The sequence below is a fragment of the Alnus glutinosa genome, chromosome 12 (assembly GCF_958979055.1).
Source record: "Alnus glutinosa chromosome 12, dhAlnGlut1.1, whole genome shotgun sequence".
Classification (NCBI taxonomy): domain Eukaryota; kingdom Viridiplantae; phylum Streptophyta; class Magnoliopsida; order Fagales; family Betulaceae; genus Alnus; species Alnus glutinosa.
In genome coordinates, this window is record NC_084897.1 from 25,161,027 (window position 1) to 25,179,722 (window position 18,696).

An 18,696-nucleotide genomic window follows, 5' to 3' on the forward strand; every position below is an offset into this window, starting at 1 on the left:
GGAAGGTCCTCACTCTGTGGTATATACCTAGTAATTTCAGCGGTCAGATTTTAATTTCTCGGTGACCAAGAGTCTAAATTCAATGATTGAGATTTTATTGTATTAATTATTTTTCATTTTTAAAATATAATAAATATGAGATGTTAGACTCTAAATTAATTTAAACGATCATAGTGATGTAGTAAGGATTAGCATCCATTGTATTTCAAGTGAACGAAGAAAAAGATAGAGTTTCCATTTTATTTTATTTTGATAAATTTTACGTACTTTTTTAAAAAGTAATGCTATTTAATATACTGTTATACGATTTTTATTTAACTTGAAGAGTTGACAGTTAAAATCTACCATTTGATCAACCACGGTCGGCTCGACAGATTTTGAGGCTTTAGTCGACAAATTTATTATGAGCTTCTTTATATTTAAATATTAATTAAATAGTATTAAATTTAATTTTTACTTTTTTTTTTTTTTTTTTTTTAGTTAAAAACCTTTTTTCTCTCTGGTTACTTTTAATTCTTTTTCCAAACGACATGTGAATTCATCTCTACTGCAAGACATTTTAGTTTTAATTTAATTTTATGTGAAAATGAAATTTATTTTAATTTATTTCTTTGTTAGCCTACGTGTTAGTTTTAAGATCAGACGAAATTATACATTTACTTACTTTAGAGATGCCATTCAAATGACTTTTCATTTATTTCTTTGTAATTATTTTTTACCATAATTGGGGACATAAATTTTCTTTTTTATAAAAAGAAAGTTAATTATATCATTGCCATTTGAGACCTTATTTCATTGATGGCCTTGGGCGATCGCCTAATTGGCCTAACGAATAAGCCGACCCTAGGATCACCATTTGTAAAAATTAAAATAAAAATCAAGCACTAATTTTCATCGTCACCTCAACTTCTGAAAATTGATTTCAACTATTTAACTTTGTCGCAGATTTGAAATGGGTCATTCTATGTGTTTTTGTCCAACAAAATAACGTTTGTTAAGCCACATCAACATTTTTTACCATATCATATTAAAATAATTATTATTATTTTATTTAATTCTAAAAGGATAAACTTTTTTTAAAAAAATAAATAAATCTCAAGAAAAAAAAAATGAAAACTTCACTTATAACCTCTGATCTTTTTTCGCTTATCACTTTTGCAATTAAGCACCCAAACTTTAAAAAATGTCAATTTAGGGTATTCATTTTCATTTTTTTTTTTAAATTTTAACCATCCGTTAAATCCTATTAAAATTTTCAAAATACATTCTTCTTTTTCCAGGATTTTTTTTTTTGCAAGGATTTATGTGTTGGTCAAAATTTAATGGAATTTGCAAAATACCCATGCCTGAATCGTTAAATTTTTTTATAATTTTTTTTTTAAAAAAAAAACACACTGGTATTTTGAAAATTTTGATAAGATTTAATGTAAAATTCTAATGGATAGTTGAAATTGAAAAAATAAAATTGAAAAATAGATATCTTAAATTGATACTTTTTAAAGTTTAAGTACTTAATTGCAAAGTGATAAAAGATTAAAAATTATAAGTGAAGCTTAAAAAAAAGAAAAAAAGAGCCATCCCTACATCCCTAAAGAGGAGAGGGGGGGTCGAAGCCATTGGCTAGGGGTAACTCGCGGGCCACCTGGCCCAAACCCAAACCCATGCCCCCATTTCCTTTTTTTCTAGACTTTATTTATTTATTTTTTTTTTAATTTTAACTTGTTAGTTTTTAATAAAATAGATTATTATTGTTATAATATATTACGATAAAAATGATGATTTGGATTAACAAGCATCATTTTATTGGATGAAAAATACACAAAATAACCCATTTGAAATCCGCGAAAAAGCTAAGCAATTAAAATGATTTTTAAAAAACTGAGAGAGTAATCACCAAATGCTCCAAATTTTAGAAGGTAAGACAAGACTTTTGAAATAAAATGGAGGATAACTTTCATAGAGATTATTTGCCTATCTACATTAAAATTTTTAGAGAAATACCATTTTGTATTCTCACATCCATCTTCAATCCATCTTTTTTTTAAAATCAAACAAAATAGCATGTCCCATATTTTTATAGGTGCTTTTGAGTTACGTTATAATTTTTGGACATGAAAGTACTATATAAATCATATTTTTGTATAAGAAGTTGAATATTTAATCCTAAATTAATTGTTAGAAAACATATTTTTTAGATTTTATTTTTAAATTATACTCGGACTCCATTAGATAAACATCCTGATTTCGTCCCTCATGGCATCAAAACAGGTTTTTATAAGTTCGGGTCTTACCTTTACCACATATGAAAAAGTTAAATATTTTTTGAAAGAATGTTATAATATTGATTAGGTAATTTAATTTTTTATAATTTCTATTCACTTAGACTCTTCAAACAAGTGGCAATTTATTAATTGAGATATGTTAGCTGCACAACAATTTTGTACAACAATATTAATATGTCTAGCATTTTTTATTTTATTTTAAAAAAAAATGTTGGACATATCAACATTATTGTGCAAATAACATATCTCTTATTAATAAATATAAGTCTACGATAATGTTACATTATATATTTTAACTATTACGGTTTTGGGGGTTAATTAGACTACTCTACATTTATCATTTATTATTATTATTATTTAACTACTACGGTTTTTTTAACTATTTTTTCAAGACATTGAAGATGCTAGATTGTTTGAATGTAATGCTTGGCTGTAAGGTTAGGGGGATTTGTAGCAAACTTATGCTCAAGCCATCAACCTTTCAAGTTTTTAGCTAATCATCGACATCATCTTCACCTTTTGTCTTTTCTGTCAAATCTGAATCAAATGAGTATAAATGATACTTATCACAAAATCCTTTATTTTCTGTAACTTTTTAGAGAGAAAAACTGTCCGTTTTCTTATTGTGAGAAAGCCTCCACTCTCAAACTCCCTTCTACCTCCGTCGTGAACGATTGGGGAGGGGGAATGATCAGCTTTGCCCCTTTCCTTCCCCAGCCTCCACATACCGCACGCGGGCGTCCACCCCTTTTTTATTATGTACTTTATGTTTTCCTTCTTTTCTTTGTTGTTTTGATTTTTCGATCTACAATTCCATTGCCTCTTCTACCACTTGCTCGGTTTGCCTCCACCCACTTCACCACTCCACTGTTCCTCTTTCCTGTGGAGTGAGACCCACGTGCCCCCATGGATGGCAAATATGGGCTTGTTCAACCTATACATGTCATCCAACCTCACGCCCCCCGCCCCCCTCTCGCCATTATCTCCCTCCCTCCCTTACCTCTCCCTCCTCTTCCCGGTGTATGGGTCTCACGTGCCTCCCTCATGTCCCCCTCAACTAGCTTCTTTGTTGCTTCTTCTTTTTCTTTTTCTGTGGGTTTACAGTCTTCCTTGCTCTGTGTCCAACTTTTTGCTCTGGAGACAAAATAAAACGAGGTCTCTTGAGCTTCAACAGTCGGGCCCCCTCTTGTGAGACTTTGGAATGGACATCCTCATCATCAGATACAGATTTGGTTTTTACAGTACAATAATGCTTTTAAAAGTTGATCGCCCCCCGACACAAGGCTTTCAAAAAACACTTCACTTAAGCTGTTCAAGCTGTCGAAATATTCTCTATCAATTTCGCACATACAAATATCTGAATCAAAACACGTCTGTTGGAACTTCAATTTTTATACATCAATTAGTTAAACAAGAGATTCTACAACTGGATCAAATTTTTAAAACAGTAAGTGCCAAGAAGAAACCAACCAACTATAAAGCAGGTGAAAAAGGCCAAGTAAGCAAGGAAGGTCAATCCCCCAAGTGCAAGCCCAAGAGAGAATACTATACCAAACGGTAAGAAAGATCGCACCATGGATGCTGTGCTCACCCAACGGCCCTTGAGGAAAATGAGAGCAGCAAGGTTCACGACATTCCATCCACCCGAAAGAAACCCCAACCTGTTTAGGTTGTTTGCCACAAAAGAATGGCAATTGCAAGTAAAGAGGTTGTAAGCTCGGTGTTGGAAGTCCTGAGTGCTCCTTCTTAATGCATCATCCCATGTCAATATGTCTTTTCCAGCATCATCCTGTGTGTACCCATCTTCACTATTGTATAAGGACGGATGGGGAGAAATGCGACACTGCTTGCAAGAATTTTAAAGAGCATTAGTGCACCAAAAAACTGACTGATAAGCATCTCCTACAGCATTACTATTTTCTACAATTGTCACAAGCTGCCAGCTTATATGATTTCCAGCACATGCAATGAACTGAATCAAGGTGAAAAGGGGTCTTGCAGTCATTTCTCAGAGAAAGCAGTGGAATGTAACAAATAGTTTGCTTCTCTTTTTGATGCAATGATCATGGTGCCCACAACACTTGAGGCAGACCATATTACCAGCAGGTACAACACTGGTGATGGCAGCAATAGTAGAAAAGATGATTGCAAAGGATCCAAACCATTAATTAAGATACAAAATCCAGTAGACACCTTTTCGTTGCTAATTTGGAGGTAGCGGGTCACTGATCCAAATGCGAAATTGTCCACGCACACAAAATTGGGCCCTGCAAAGTCCAAGATCACTCCATCCTCTCTGCATATGCCAATGTGACCAATGAAAGGAACCAGCCATGAAATAATAGGAAGGGGTGTCCACACAATGCAGCATGGGAACCGAGCTCTTCTTGGATCAATTTGCATAGTTTGTGAAACACTTCCTTCCATCATCAGCGAGTGCTCAGTGCCTGCATCTGCTTCCATTGCAAATTTGGGCAAGCTGAATTTCCTCAGCACATTAGATACTTGTGAAAGTATATAGACAACCACAAAGCTATGTGAAGAGTAAAAAGATAGACATCTAAAATAAAAAAATGAAGTTTTTCCACAGCTAAAATTTGCAAAATGGCATGAGCTAGAGTGAAATGACACTTTCTCCTCCTGCGATGGTGAGATGAAGGGTGAGGTCGTGCAATCAAAATCCACTTAGTGCGTGTCTCACTTACCAATAAGAAAAAAGAGAAATGCTTCCTCCATAACATACATATATAAAAGCTTTCTGGACCATTAAAGTTCAATTCTCCAAAACACAGCAAAACGAGACTCTATCCTCCAAAAATTTTCAATCACCAGAAAAGACATCCTTACTGCCTCAAACAGACAGCTATATCTCAGGATAAAATTAACTATTCGTCCATAAAGACTATGAGATGCCAAAAATAAAAATGTAACATCTTCCACTCGTCTTTTACCATTCAACAACGAGTTAACAGAAGCAAGATTTTTTTTTTTTGGTAAATAAAGCAGGATTTTCTTGAGGTCATGCAAAATTTGAATTTAGTTTGAAGTACTATTCTAGAATTCTTCCATGTATTTTACATATCCCTTTGAATTTACATAATCACATTTGAGTTCCAATCAAAGTTTAAAATCCTGCTGGAAATTTATGGCGAATATGGAAGCTTAGCACTGCATTGCATGACCTCTCAGCGTGTACATAAAATCAGGTAATAACGCTATTAACCTACAATTAACAATTATCTTAAATTTGGTTCTTCTGCCTGCGTTTGCGCTTTTTCAAGTCTGAAACTCCAACCCAGATCCAATAAACAAACCATCCTCCTTCTTACTCAGTTGAACATGAACCCATTGAGGAAAAGTAGACAAAACTTCCCCAATCACATTCCCTTACTTCGCACCTAAACTTTTACCTACTTACATAGGGAACTACATAAGGAGTGATTAAAAGCTACACATATGATTATATATTCACAAGGCAAAGGCCACCCTTATCTAAGTACCCAAATTTCTATATGCAACAAGATTAAGTTAGCAAACTTTCTTTTAAGTCAGATTAAAAATAAATAAATAAATAAAATAAAATCTGAATCTGACCCATCATCACAAGTTTACAAATACAACAACCCAAACGACATCAATAAATTATAATCGCAAAATCAACAACAACCTTTTCGAATCACAACTAAAAGAAAAAATGTCAATGAAGAAATTGACCCTAGTTTTTGCACTAATTTAGATTTCTTTTAACTACATGCCATATTGCTTGAAAATCGGAAGAGAATACCTTTGTTTCCAAAGAAGAGCGATGCCTTCACCAGCCCGAGATTTCTCCGTCTGCTTGTAGAGCCGTTGGTCGTTGATGTGTGGTGATCAAAACGAGCTTTTGTCCGGTCTAGTGGTTGTGTGGGCTTGTTTGGAGAGTGGGTTATTATAGCCAACCAGGATATTTTCCTGCACTTGTTGGGGAACATGCTGTTTGTTTCTTTTCTAGTTTCCAAGCTTGTTTGGAAGCCCACAATTTCCAACCCAATTCTGTTTTGTTTTTGAATTCATGTATGGATCGCACAACTGAAAATCCCATACCCCACCCCCACCCCCCCCTTTTTTTTTCAGACCCAACCCAATTCACTTTATCCAAATCCGTTTTCAACGTGGAGGAAGAGAAATGGTACGAGTAATGTTAGAAAGAAGACCCATGTCTTTTTTAAGTTCTCTCAAAATTTATGTGACTTTTAAAATTACCATTTGATTAAAATTTAATAGTAATTTATCATAAATTCAATTGTGATTTTAAAAATTACACCAATTTTAAAATGACACAAAAAAGATATGATCTCTCATCTACCATTACTAAAAAATAAATTTAAAAAATAAAGAATGAGGAAGCCAATCTAGAATGTATTCATGAGTAAAAATGATGGACAGCAAATATACAAGAAATTGACGTGTACGAGGCCTCATTATTAGTAGTCAACTCTACTTTAGAGTTTTTAAAAGTTAAAATTATTTTTTAATTAAAAATTGTTCAGATTTTATAATTTTAACGTTTATCACATTTACTAATTTAGTATTTATCTCGTACATTAAGACTCTACTTGGAAAAAGACAAACGTTGAGATAACAAAATCTCAAGAACTCCCCAAGATAAAGTTCATTGGAAATCCAAAGGACTTTCATTTCTGAAGGGAGTTACCTTCTTAAAAAGATTTCGACATATCAACAATATTTATCAACTTTAGAAGATATTAATTAATTCTTCTTCATTCATTATAATTTATTTAATAAAAAAAAAATACTATGATGGCAAGCTACGAATCCTTTAATTAAATTAAAAATAGAGCTAGAGAATTTTAAGAGTTCAATGAGAGAATTATCCTAGAAAATCTAAATGTTCTTAAGAATTGATTTTTTTGAAGTTTGAATTTCTTTACAACTGATAAAGATTGAAAGATCGATCCCCTGAGGTTTCTTTGTTTCTCATGTCCATCTCTGTAATGCCTTTATGACTTTGTTTCAGCAATTGATGTAGCACATGCTACTTCGTTTAAAAAAAAGAAAAAAAAAAAGAAAGATCGATCCTACAAAAGAATTAAGAGTCCTAAACAAACTTCAACAGTCTTTCACCTTATTAAACATACATACATATTGTTTGCCTACACAAACCTTCGTTCTAAAATATTGCTCTCCGGCCTCCGCCTCCCCGCCCCCGCCCCCTCCCCCGCCATATATGGGTGCAGTATTTTTGCTGTTGTTTCTTTTGCTGAACATTGTTTGCGTATGCAATGGAGGTATTACTAGCAGTTATGTTAGGAAGCTTTATGCGTCTGTAGACCTGCCCAAAGAAGCTTTTCCTCCTCCTCCAGGATACAATGCCCCCGAGCAGGTGCTATCCACTTATATTTCTTGTGCTAATCTCAATATATATCCGTTACGGTTTGTTAATATATATTTGTTGTGTGTGTAGGTTCATATAACCCAAGGAGATGTTGATGGACGGGCCATGATTATTTCATGGGTTACACCCGCGTTGCCAAACCCTAACTATGTGGTCTATTGGGCGGCAGAGGGCAAGCACAAAAACAAGCTCAAAAAGGGTCATTCCTCGGTTAAAACTTATAAATACTATACTTATGCTTCTGGCTACATTCATCATGCCACCATCAAACACCTTGAGGTTAAGTAATGGATTTTCATTTCCTACTTTATTGAAGCTTCATTTTTAACCAACCTGACATGATTGTTTTTCGTTTGTATTCTTAGTTTGACACTCAGTATTTTTATGAGATTGGAATCCGTCGATTCTCCTTCAAAACTCCTCCCCAATTAGGGCCAGACGTTCCATACACATTTGGCATTATAGGTCAGTTTACTGTTTTTGTTTTGCATCTTAGAACTTTACATTTAGTAAAATTGTAATTACAAAATTGCGGACAAGCTGAGGCCAACCACACAACTTGATAAGCAAATAGAGAACATAATGATTTCTACTCTTACACTCTATGTCAACTTATGACACGTTTATGAAATTATGAGCTACTATGAAATTAAATTTAAGGCTTCTCTGTGTATAGAACTAGATTTGCATTAACAGATCTAGAGTCCATCAATGCATATACAAGAAATCTTACTTTTGCCCGATATATAAATTAAACTTCTTTACTTTAATTTCAGCTTCCCATGCAGAGGACGTAGGTATTGTGGCAAGGTTGTCTGAAATGGTGGTAGAGGTTGTTTTGTTTTTAAATTCATTGTCTTTCACATGTGATTAATGATAAAATCTAAACCATTTAATTTGAAAATAACCATTAGAATTTAAAAACCTTGAAAACATTAGCAGATCCTTGTCGGAAATTAAGTAACAAGGATCGATGATGATAATACAATAGCATTCAATTAATACATAGATCATACCACATCTTAGCAATCCTAAAATAGTATTGATGTAACTTCTGTGAATTGAATTAATGATCCTATAAACTATAATATATTGGAAGTATCAAATATATTTTGAACATCTTTTTTAGTCCAGTATAATTGATTTATAAATATATGCATATCACTGGTAAAAAATAATAAACAAATATCATGTGATCGATCCTAATGGTCTCCTGGATCTTGGACAGGAGAAGGTGGAGACACTTTTTGGCATACATATATTGTTTTTAATGATATAAATGGAGACAGATTCATTAAATTGTTTACATATTGAAGTGGTATATTTATTTTTGTAACCAATTTGCAGGTGATTTGGGACAAACACAGGATTCTCGTCAGACGCTTGAGCATTATGTGTCCAACCCGAAAGGGCAAACTGTGCTATTTGTGGGTGATCTTTCTTATGCAGATGATCATCCGAACCATGACAATGAGAGATGGGATACATGGGGCCGCTTTATTGAGAAGTGTGCTGCATATCAGCCATGGATTTGGACTCCTGGCAATCATGAAATTGATTTAGCTCCAGAACTTGTAAGAAATTAATCTTCCACATTTGTTCTTAATTCCTTGATAATTTTCAGTTAGATTAATTACATTTACTTCTTTGATTAATATGTTCATGATTTTCGATCATAATTAATTTCAGGGAGAAAATGTTCCTTTCAAGCCATATATGCATAGATACCACGTACCCTACAAGGCATCACAGAGCACCTCCCCACTTTGGTATTCCATTAAGCGTGCATCCGCATACATCATCGTCCTATCTTCTTACTCAGCATATGGTATGAAAATTTCCTTAGCTTCCTAATAAGGTTTCAATAATGTTAGAAACAAAGCATGCATGATAGTTTGGTATTTCCTGATCTATATAGGTAAATACACTCCTCAATACAGATGGCTCGAAAATGAATTATCCAAAGTTAACCGAGCTGAGACGCCATGGCTTTTTGTTCTTGTTCATGCACCATGGTATAACAGTGACGACTACCACTATATGGAAGGTGAAACCATGAGAGTTCAGTTTGAATCCTGGTTTGTTAAGAACAAAGTCGATATCGTTTTTGCTGGTCATGTCCATGCCTATGAACGATCGGTAAGCGAGCTTCTGTTCTCATCTACTCTTACAACATTTTCTCAAAATGCTAATAACTTGTATTGTAGGAGAGAATATCGAATATAAAGTACAACATAACAAATGGACTGAGCGCTCCAGTGAAGGATCCTTCAGCACCAATATATATTACTATTGGTGATGGTGGTAACATTGAAGGCCTTGCTAACAGGTGCCTCATTCATCTTTATCTTAGATAATTCCCATTACCCACTACACTAAAATTGGGTAACACAAATGTCTTCGCACTCATTACTGCATTGATCGATCACTTTTGTTTTGTGCAGTTTTACTGAACCGGCACCAAGTTATTCTGCATTTCGGGAAGCAAGCTTCGGGCATGCGGTTCTCGAGATTAAAAATCGGACTCATGCCTTCTATACTTGGCACCGTAACCAGGATAATAATGCCGTTGTTGCTGATAATCTTTGGATACATAATAGGTACTATTATCCAGAAGAAGAATCATAGTGTGGCTACCACTATGGTTTTTTTTCGTTTTGGCTGTCAATTTGGTGCAAGTTTAATATGTTTTGAAACTGTTATGTTTAGATGGAGTTGGCTTTAATTTTAGTTTATTAGAATTTGGTGCCGTTTAATATATATCCTTAGAAACTGGATGGATTTGGTTTTAATTTTTAATTTATTTGAATTCTGTCGGGGTACTTGTAAAAAGCTTGTCGATCATCAAGAAATGCGTTTGAGAAACAAAAATAAGAAATTGTATTATTTTTGTTAGACCACAAGATGTTCTGCGCAGAAGTAGGATTTGTCTAGAGGAGTCGATCATTGTAGAAGTCAATAAGCTTTGATGAACAGTAATCCAGTTGGTTGTTTGTACGAGTTATTATATATTTCCTTAAAACTACATTAGATATGCTACTTCTTTGACTTCTGATCAATTTTATCCTTTTTTTTTATTATTTTTTTTATTATTTTATTATTATTATTATTTTTTTTTTTAACTAATTATAGAATCTGTTTTTCTACGTGTAGGTTCTATGTATCTAACAATTAATTTTTTTTTTTTTAAAAAAATGGAGTTAAACATGAATTTTGGAGAAAATGTATTTCTCAAAAACAAAAGAATATTACCAGTCTATTCATATCAAATATAATAGTTTTTTTTTTTTTTTTTTTTGAAATAAAATAGAATAGATTTATGAATACTTGCTTTGTCGTTTCTAATGATTCTTTGGGTTAGAGTACTTAATTAGGTGCTATTCACTCCATAATCTTCAATCTCTTCAACAGATCACTGGCTTTAAAGGTCATAGAGTATCGTTAGTCTCAAAATTTGTTAAAAAAAAACCTTTTGGGGTTTTTTTAATTTATTAATGATGGTCTCCTAATAAAATTAAAAAGTTTCAATGCAATCCGACCTCAAGTTTAAATTCCATCGGTAACAAAGCCACCCCCCTACATGCTACACACCATAATACCGGCCAAACTTTATACATCTTCCACCTCATCAACTACAGGGAATATGTTTTTTTTTTTTCTTCCATTCAATAATATATTCCTTACATAAATATCATCCCATGCATTCAGCTAATAATGTTTGGTTGATTCACCATTGAATATGTGAAACCACATGGAACCAAAAATTGGTACTACGAGCAAGAGATAGATGTGTAACATATCTCTAATATAACATCCCTTAATGCTATGTTCCTCGATCACCTTCATTTTGTATATCCTAAGGGCTGTCGACTGACCCCAAGGATTTTTGCCCGACCAATTTGGTGGGTAACATCTATAAGATGATTGCTAAGATTCTAGGGAATAGGCTTAAGAAGATGTTGGAGAGGATCATATCTAAATCACAAAATGTATTCATCCGAAAGTAGGCAAATTTTAGATCCTATCATTATTGCCAATGAATGCATTGAAATCATATTGAGATTGGAGAACTTGGGGTTATTTGTAAAATGGACTTAGATGATGATGGGGGAGGAGAAGGGCGATGTGTGTCACGTGCCTGTGGAGAGCAATTTTGAAGTTTGAATTTGATTTGGTTAAATATTGTTAAAAGGGGATTAGGATCCTCTACAATTTTAAAAAAAATTTAGATTATCAAATTATATGAATTCAAGTTTTTTTTACATCGAACAACATGAAAAATGCTACATATTAAAGATGTGACACGTTATCGAGGCAACCAAAAAAAAAAAAATCATTCCAAAATGTTTTTTCTTCACTTTAAAGCGATGCTTATTCTTTATTAAACAAAAACACAATTTTTTACTCAAAGTTTTTATACGACATAAATTGTAAAAACCTGATAAAATTAAAATATATTCAATTTTCATTGTTAACATGTCACATTTTTAATATGTAGCACTTTTCATGTCATTCGATGTATGAAATTAGCTAAATTCACATAATTTAAGAATTTACAATTTTAAAGAAATTTTAAAGGATCTTTAGCCGTTAAAAAGAGACGGTAAATATAGTTTTCCTTAAGAAAACAATTAAAAATACTAAGGGAAAAGTACACATACCCTCCTTAAATTACCACCCAATTGTCAATGTACCCCTAAACTACCAATTATGTCAATGTACCCTCATAAACTATCAAACAATCTCAATGTGCCTTACAATGACAAAAATACCCTTTATAAAATTACAAAAATTCTTAAAAACAAAACAAAAATTATTTTTTTTAAAAAAATTAAAATTAAAAAAAACCGAAAAATTATTTTTTAGATTTTGTTTTGTATAATTTCATTTTGGGCCACCCCTTGGATTTTTATTTTTAATTTTTCGTTTTTATTTTAAAAAAAATTAAAAAATATTTTTTTTTTTAGTTTTAGTTTTTTTTTTTTAAAAAAATAAATTATAAGGATATTTGTCTTATTGAAACTTTTTTAGGGTAATTTTGTCTTTTTGTTGATTTCAGGAGAATATTGACAATTTTTTTATAATTTAAAAGAAACATTGATAAAATTAATAGTTTAAATGGCACGTTGATAATAAAATAATAGTTTAAGGAAGAATGTATACTTTTCCTAAATATCAGTGCTGTAATCATAATACAACAACAAAGCGAAATCCAACCCCGTCTAGATATAGAGCGATCCTAGCTAACTCCTAATTAAGTCAGAGTCGTAAACGAACTTCACCACTCTTTCACCTTATATATACATATTGTTTTCGTACTCTTCCAGTACACAAACCCCGCAATTTCTACATTATTATATTGTTTAATTTGCTTACTTCTCCAATACACAAACTATTGCTCTCCACCATGGCTGCAGTATTTTTGGTAGCATTCTTGCTGACCATCGTTGATATCTGTAATGGAGGTTTTACCAGTAGTTATGTTAGAAAGCCTTATGCATCTGTTGACATGCCGGTTGGAGAATTTCCTCCTCCTCCAGGATACAATGCACCCGAGCAGGTTTAATTAAGCCTTTGTCATCATGAACAACGACTTGTGTTAATCGTAACATGCGTTGCAGTTGGGTTTTTTTTTTTTTTTTAAAAAAAATGTTTGCTATTATGTGCAGGTTCATATAACCCAAGGGGATCTTGTTGGGCGGGCTGTGATTATTTCATGGGTTACACCTCTTCTGCGACACCCTGACTATGTAGTTTATTGGGCGGCAGAGGGCAAGCACAAAAGGAAGCGCAAGGCTCATTCTTCAATCACAACTTATAAATACTACAATTATGCTTCTGGCTACATTCATCATGCCACTGTCAAACACCTTCAGGTTAAGTATTGGATTTTCGATTCTAGTTCTTCAATATTCATGAGATTAGTGTATGAAGTAGTAGTGACGTTTTAACTAAGACAGTTTTCACTTTTCAGGCGAACCCACCAAAAGTTTTGAAAGCCCTTTTAGAGTATATCTATATATTTTATGAGTAACCCCAAGTTTATTTTTTTGTCTTTCAATAGTTTTTTTTTTTTTTTTTTTTGAAAAAATAAAAAATAAAATAACGTAGCTTCTTTTAGATGTGCTTATAGCTTTATAAGTTTTCCCTAGCTAGCACAAATCTTGGTGAAAACTGTGTCCTTTTAATTATGTGTGGAATAGTGATATTCTTCAAATCTATATTAAACCAAATTGACATGACTTTTTCTTATTGGTATCCTCAGTATGACACTAAGTACTTTTATGAGCTTGGGATTGGCAATGTAGCACGACGATTTTCCTTCACAACTCCTCCCAAAGTAGGGCCAGACGCTCCATACACATTTGGCATTATAGGTAAGTTCTAACAATTTGGATTTGAAGGATTATGATGTCCTGAAGTTCTATCTATAATGCAGTATGCCTGTTGCTGCAGGTGATTTGGGACAAACACGGAATTCTTATGAGACGCTTGAGCATTATGTGTCCAACCCAAAAGGGCAAGCTGTGTTGTGTGTGGGAGATCTTTCTTATGCAGATAATCACCCGCACCATGACAATGTGAGATGGGATACATGGGGCCGCTTTATTGAGAGGAGTGCTGCATATCAGCCATGGTTTTGGACTCCTGGCAATCATGAAATTGATTTAGCTCCAGAACTTGTAAGAAATCTTCCACATTTGTTCTTCCTTAATAATGTTAATTCAGTTAAATTGCCTTGACTTCTTTCAATTAATATGTTCATGATTTTCATAATTTCAGGAAGAAACTGTTCCTTTCAAGCCATATATGCATAGGTACCATGTACCCTACAAGGCATCACAGAGCACATCCCCACTTTGGTATTCCATTAAGCGTGCATCCGCACACATCATCGTCCTATCTTCTTACTCAGCATTTGGTACGAAATTAAATTTCCTTCATAATAAGGTTTCAATAATGATAGAAACAAAGCATGATAGTTTGATATTTCCTGATCTATATAGGTAAATACACTCCTCAATACAGATGGCTCCAAAATGAATTATCCAAGGTTAACAGAGCTGAGACGCCATGGCTTATCATTCTTCTTCACTCACCATTGTATAACAGTAACAACTACCACTATATGGAAGGGGAAAGTATGAGAGTGCAGTTTGAATCCTGGTTTGTTAAAAACAAGGTCGATATTGTTTTTGCGGGCCATGTTCATGCCTATGAACGAACAGTAAGCTTCTGTTCTCATTTACTCTTACAACATTTTGTCAAAATGTTAATCAATAACTCAATAACTTAATTTTTCTAAATCGTTTTCAATGTATTGCAGGAGAGAATATCGAATATCAAGTACAACATAACAAATGGACTCAGCCTTCCAGTAAAGAACCCTTCTGCACCAATATACATTACTATTGGTGATGGTGGTAATGTTGAAGGCATTGCTAACAGGTGCCTCATTCATTTTATCTTAGATTATTTCTATCATCCACTAAACTAAAATTGGGTGGTACCAATGTCTCCCTTCTCATTAATACTTCACTTTTGTTTTGAGCAGCTTTTCTGAACCACAACCGAGTTATTCTGCATATCGGGAAGCAAGCTTCGGGCATGCGGTTCTGGAGATAAAAAATCGGACTCATGCCCACTATATATGGCACCGTAACCAGGATAGCAATGCTGTTGCTGCTGATTCTCTTTGGTTGCATAATAGGTACAATTATCCAGAAGAAGAAGCATAGTGAGGCTACCAATATGGTTTAGGAGTCATTTTTCCCCTAGTAGCCTTATAGTTTGGCTGTCAATTTTAGTTTATTTGAATTTGGTGCAATTTGGTGCAGCTTTGCCTTTAATATCTTTAGAAACTGTATGTTTTTGATGGATTTGGTTTAAATTTTTGTTTATTTGAATGGAATGCATTTGAGAAACAAATATATTATATTATATAATTGGTGGCTGGTGTCCATTAAAATTTGAGAAAAAGAAATAGGGTGATGAGATCAGATCTCCTGTCTGCTGAAGCAAAAGAGGTTTAACCAAACTCCCAAGTCCCAAGTGAAATCAAATCTCCATTAATTAATATTTTAAAATAAGGGTGGAGCTGGAGGACATGACTGCATTTGGAGGTATCCCACAGACAGGAAAAGGCTAATTTTACTGGTTGGTGGTTGGTGCCCATCAACGGTTGATGGCAGGGGAGAGTAAGCATCACGTAACTGCTGGGCTCAATTATTTTTTATACAGTTCTGGTCTTATCCCTTTTGCCGTGCATATATGGCCATTGAATGTAGTCTGGAGGCTATTTTCAAAACGGCTGGTAGATGAATCTCATATGTGGTCTTTCATATTATCTGTCCAAATTATTGCTAATTCAAAAAGGTAATTGATGTGGATCACAATTCATTTGATCCATATTTTTTACTTTATTGACGATGGCCTCTTAAAAAATTTCAATGCAATCTGATTCATATTTAAATTTCTAGTTCCGTCCCGGTCTACCACTAATCGCTGTAATTAACTTTTTGGCAAGGATTACTCAACAAACCTAACATATTTCTTCATCTCTTGAAGAACAACCACCACAAAGGAAATCCTAGAAGAATTTGTAAGGTAAAGATGAAAGCTTCTGAATTGTACAAGAAATGCAAACTTTCTCTAATTATCACCGTTTTCACTCTCAAAACCAAGTAATGGTTGGATGAGAGAAGATTTGCAAGGGCCTATTCTCTGATTGTTTTCAGACACCGAGGGAATTGCAGCCTTTTCTTCTGCAAACTTGCTCTCTTCACCTTTTCCCCACACAACAAGGTATAGTCCAGCGACAATCAATACTGCTCCAATAAACCTGCACAATAAAACAAAGAACATTATATGATCCATTAACATATAATGATAATAATACAATATGACAGGGATCAAGGGAATATTACAACCAATAAGCCTAAGTTATCGAATATTTTAGTCTGGTTGTTAATGTAAAAGCATGCCATTCAACATATAACATTTACTGTTCGTTTGGTTTAGCAGTTTGAAAAATGTGCAGTTTGGAAAAAAAATAGCGGTCTCAAAATGCAGTTAATGAAAATATGATTTTTAAAGATACAGTTAAGCCTCTAAGCCAAAGATCAATACAAACCCAAAAGAGAGTGTCAAGGGATCCTTTACAGAGTCTCAAAAAGAAATTAAAAAAAGAAAAGAAAAGACATTTACTTTACAAAATATACAAATGTACTGTACTTCAACCAAGCTAAAAGCTTCAAGATTAAGTCATGCACTTGCTAGTCTTTCCCCTGAGCCTGAAATTGTTCTCCAACGAGATGATAACATAATTTTTGCAGAAAAAGATTCAAGGAAAAAAGAAAAAGAAAAAGATTAGATAGGGTGATGAGACCCACCCTCCCAAGTAGAATTCTTCGCCTAAAACAACAGAAGCCATTACAGCTACAAGTAAGGTCTGTACAGGTAGATACACTGAAGCAAATACTGGTCCGGCCCTGTCAATGACCCACGTTTGTACTGCAAATGCTAATGCTGAAGCCACAACTCCCTGCAACCACCAATCAGCTGCTAATGTCATTCCATTAGAATTGACTTCAAGATTCAGAAATATGTGGTTATCAGTTTCACTTACTAACCGTGTAGAAAATACTGAAAAATTCAGCACTGGAGTGAACCTTCCAGGCTTGGGGGTCTTTCTCATAGCAGGCTGCGATTGCCAGAAACTGCAGAACACTGAAGAAGCAAGAATATGAGCTGACTGAAAGCCGAGCCGGATATTTCTTCAAGACGGCTGGTTGTGACACAATCCAACCGGACCAACATAGGCAGTGAGCAATCAGATAGACGCAACCCCAGGTCCAATTCTTCCCCTTGTCATCATCTCCTGATGAAAGCAAAATGTGTGATTGGTGTAAACGTGAATTTGGTGTATAAATGGCCGGCCCCTTGTAAAGGGTAACGACTGACGCTCCAGAAACAGAAGCAAGAGTTCCAAGCACCTTAGCAATACCACCTTTCCTATTCAAGTTCACTTGCTCAATCCTGCAGCCAACCAATCACCAAGATGATCATGATTTTAGACTTTATAGGAGACAAGACGAGTGGTGTGTGATTGCTTGCCTGAGTACCGCAGCCATGAGAAAGGTTACAGCAGGAACAGCATTCTCTATAGCAGAAGCAAAGGTGGGTGAAGTGTTGTCCAGCCCAAAAAGATAGGATCCTTGATTACATGTTATCCTGCCGGTACCCAAAAAGCAAAATTGTGAGGAAAATTTTTCCAAGCACCAGGATTGATTTCTTCATGAAAGAGAGATCATACCCAATAAATCCGAGGAGGAAGAATTGTATCAAAAGAGAACCAGTCAGCGGTGGCCTGTCTTTCCTGTGTATCCAAAGAAGAGCAGAAAATTCAAAGGAATTAGAACACAAAAAAGATCGATTTTGAAACTTTCCCGTGTTATATAGAGAGCTTAAACTGCTTACTTCTCTGAAAAATATGCAAAAGGGAGCAAGTACAAACAGCGCGATGATGTTCCGATAAAGTGGGAAAACCAGCTTGCTTACACCCATATTAAGTGCAGTTCTCAAAATGATATGGTTCCCTGCATAACCAAACTGCCAGGCGGTCATGACAAAATGGAGCTTGGCACGTTCAGGCACCATAGCTATTCTCTTTGCAAGCGCTGAACCAATATTACAGAAAAAGGTAGAGCAATTATAGCATGTTGCCCTTGAGGGATGAGTGAGTGTGGAACACTCCTGTTGTATGTGAAGGTTTCCACTTTCCAGCTAACAGGACAAAGAAAAGTGTTTCTTGCCCACCAATGGTTTATGGCAGGGCAGACAATCAGATTCAGAGATCTGGGATCCCTAAATTCAATAAACTTAAGCAAACCAATAGGAGATTGAAGAATGAACATATTTAACATAGAGGCAATTTCTCCACTTACGCTGCCATTACCAAATTAAATATGTTTTAATTTGGACTTTTCCCCGTATCAGCAATCAGTAGGAATTTTAAAA

At 34.3% G+C, this 18,696-nt stretch overlaps 3 protein-coding genes and 1 pseudogene across 3 annotated transcripts; 2 read left to right on the plus strand and 2 right to left on the minus strand.

Annotated features, from left to right (window-relative positions):
- Window positions 1-3,567: 3,567 nt before the first annotated feature.
- LOC133850988 (protein RTE1-HOMOLOG) lies at window positions 3,568-6,226 on the minus strand. Its single transcript, XM_062287271.1, has 3 exons — window positions 6,067-6,226; window positions 4,476-4,761; window positions 3,568-4,125 (listed from the first exon to the last, which is right to left on the minus strand). The coding sequence occupies exons 2-3, from the start codon at window positions 4,743-4,745 to the stop codon at window positions 3,703-3,705; spliced, it is 693 nt and encodes a 230-aa protein (XP_062143255.1). The 5' UTR covers window positions 4,746-4,761; window positions 6,067-6,226; the 3' UTR covers window positions 3,568-3,702.
- Window positions 6,227-7,509: 1,283 nt separating this feature from the next.
- On the plus strand, window positions 7,510-10,305 carry LOC133852194 (purple acid phosphatase 25-like). The gene is made up of 8 exons (XM_062288893.1): window positions 7,510-7,665; window positions 7,747-7,956; window positions 8,043-8,142; window positions 9,025-9,251; window positions 9,367-9,505; window positions 9,596-9,816; window positions 9,885-10,006; window positions 10,122-10,305. Exons 1-8 carry the CDS (start codon window positions 7,510-7,512, stop codon window positions 10,303-10,305), a joined length of 1,359 nt encoding a protein of 452 aa, XP_062144877.1.
- Window positions 10,306-13,084: 2,779 nt separating this feature from the next.
- On the plus strand, window positions 13,085-15,494 carry LOC133852176 (purple acid phosphatase 25-like). Its single transcript, XM_062288869.1, has 8 exons — window positions 13,085-13,237; window positions 13,347-13,553; window positions 13,943-14,054; window positions 14,134-14,360; window positions 14,461-14,599; window positions 14,685-14,905; window positions 15,005-15,126; window positions 15,233-15,494. The coding sequence occupies exons 1-8, from the start codon at window positions 13,085-13,087 to the stop codon at window positions 15,414-15,416; spliced, it is 1,365 nt and encodes a 454-aa protein (XP_062144853.1). The 3' UTR covers window positions 15,417-15,494.
- A 563-nt stretch (window positions 15,495-16,057) lies between these two features.
- Window positions 16,058-18,592, minus strand: LOC133851767 (protein WALLS ARE THIN 1-like; annotated as a pseudogene).
- Between the last annotated feature and the right edge of the window lie 104 nt (window positions 18,593-18,696).

Excerpts from the sequence above, each read along its gene's own strand:
- LOC133852176 (XM_062288869.1), top strand. The coding sequence starts at position 13,085 with ATGGCTGCAGTATTTTTGGTAGCATTCTTGCTGACCATCGTTGATATC. Across the intron at positions 13,238-13,346 it reads GATACAATGCACCCGAGCAG|GTTCATATAACCCAAGGGGA; the intron begins GTTTAATTAAGC and ends TATTATGTGCAG. Across the intron at positions 14,600-14,684 it reads ATCTTCTTACTCAGCATTTG|GTAAATACACTCCTCAATAC; the intron begins GTACGAAATTAA and ends TGATCTATATAG.
- LOC133850988 (XM_062287271.1), bottom strand. The coding sequence starts at position 4,745 with ATGGAAGCAGATGCAGGCACTGAGCACTCGCTGATGATGGAAGGAAGT. Across the intron at positions 4,126-4,475 it reads TCCAAATTAGCAACGAAAAG|TGTCGCATTTCTCCCCATCC; the intron begins GTGTCTACTGGA and ends TCTTGCAAGCAG.
- LOC133852194 (XM_062288893.1), top strand. The coding sequence starts at position 7,510 with ATGGGTGCAGTATTTTTGCTGTTGTTTCTTTTGCTGAACATTGTTTGC. Across the intron at positions 9,252-9,366 it reads TTGATTTAGCTCCAGAACTT|GGAGAAAATGTTCCTTTCAA; the intron begins GTAAGAAATTAA and ends AATTAATTTCAG. Across the intron at positions 9,817-9,884 it reads TCCATGCCTATGAACGATCG|GAGAGAATATCGAATATAAA; the intron begins GTAAGCGAGCTT and ends CTTGTATTGTAG.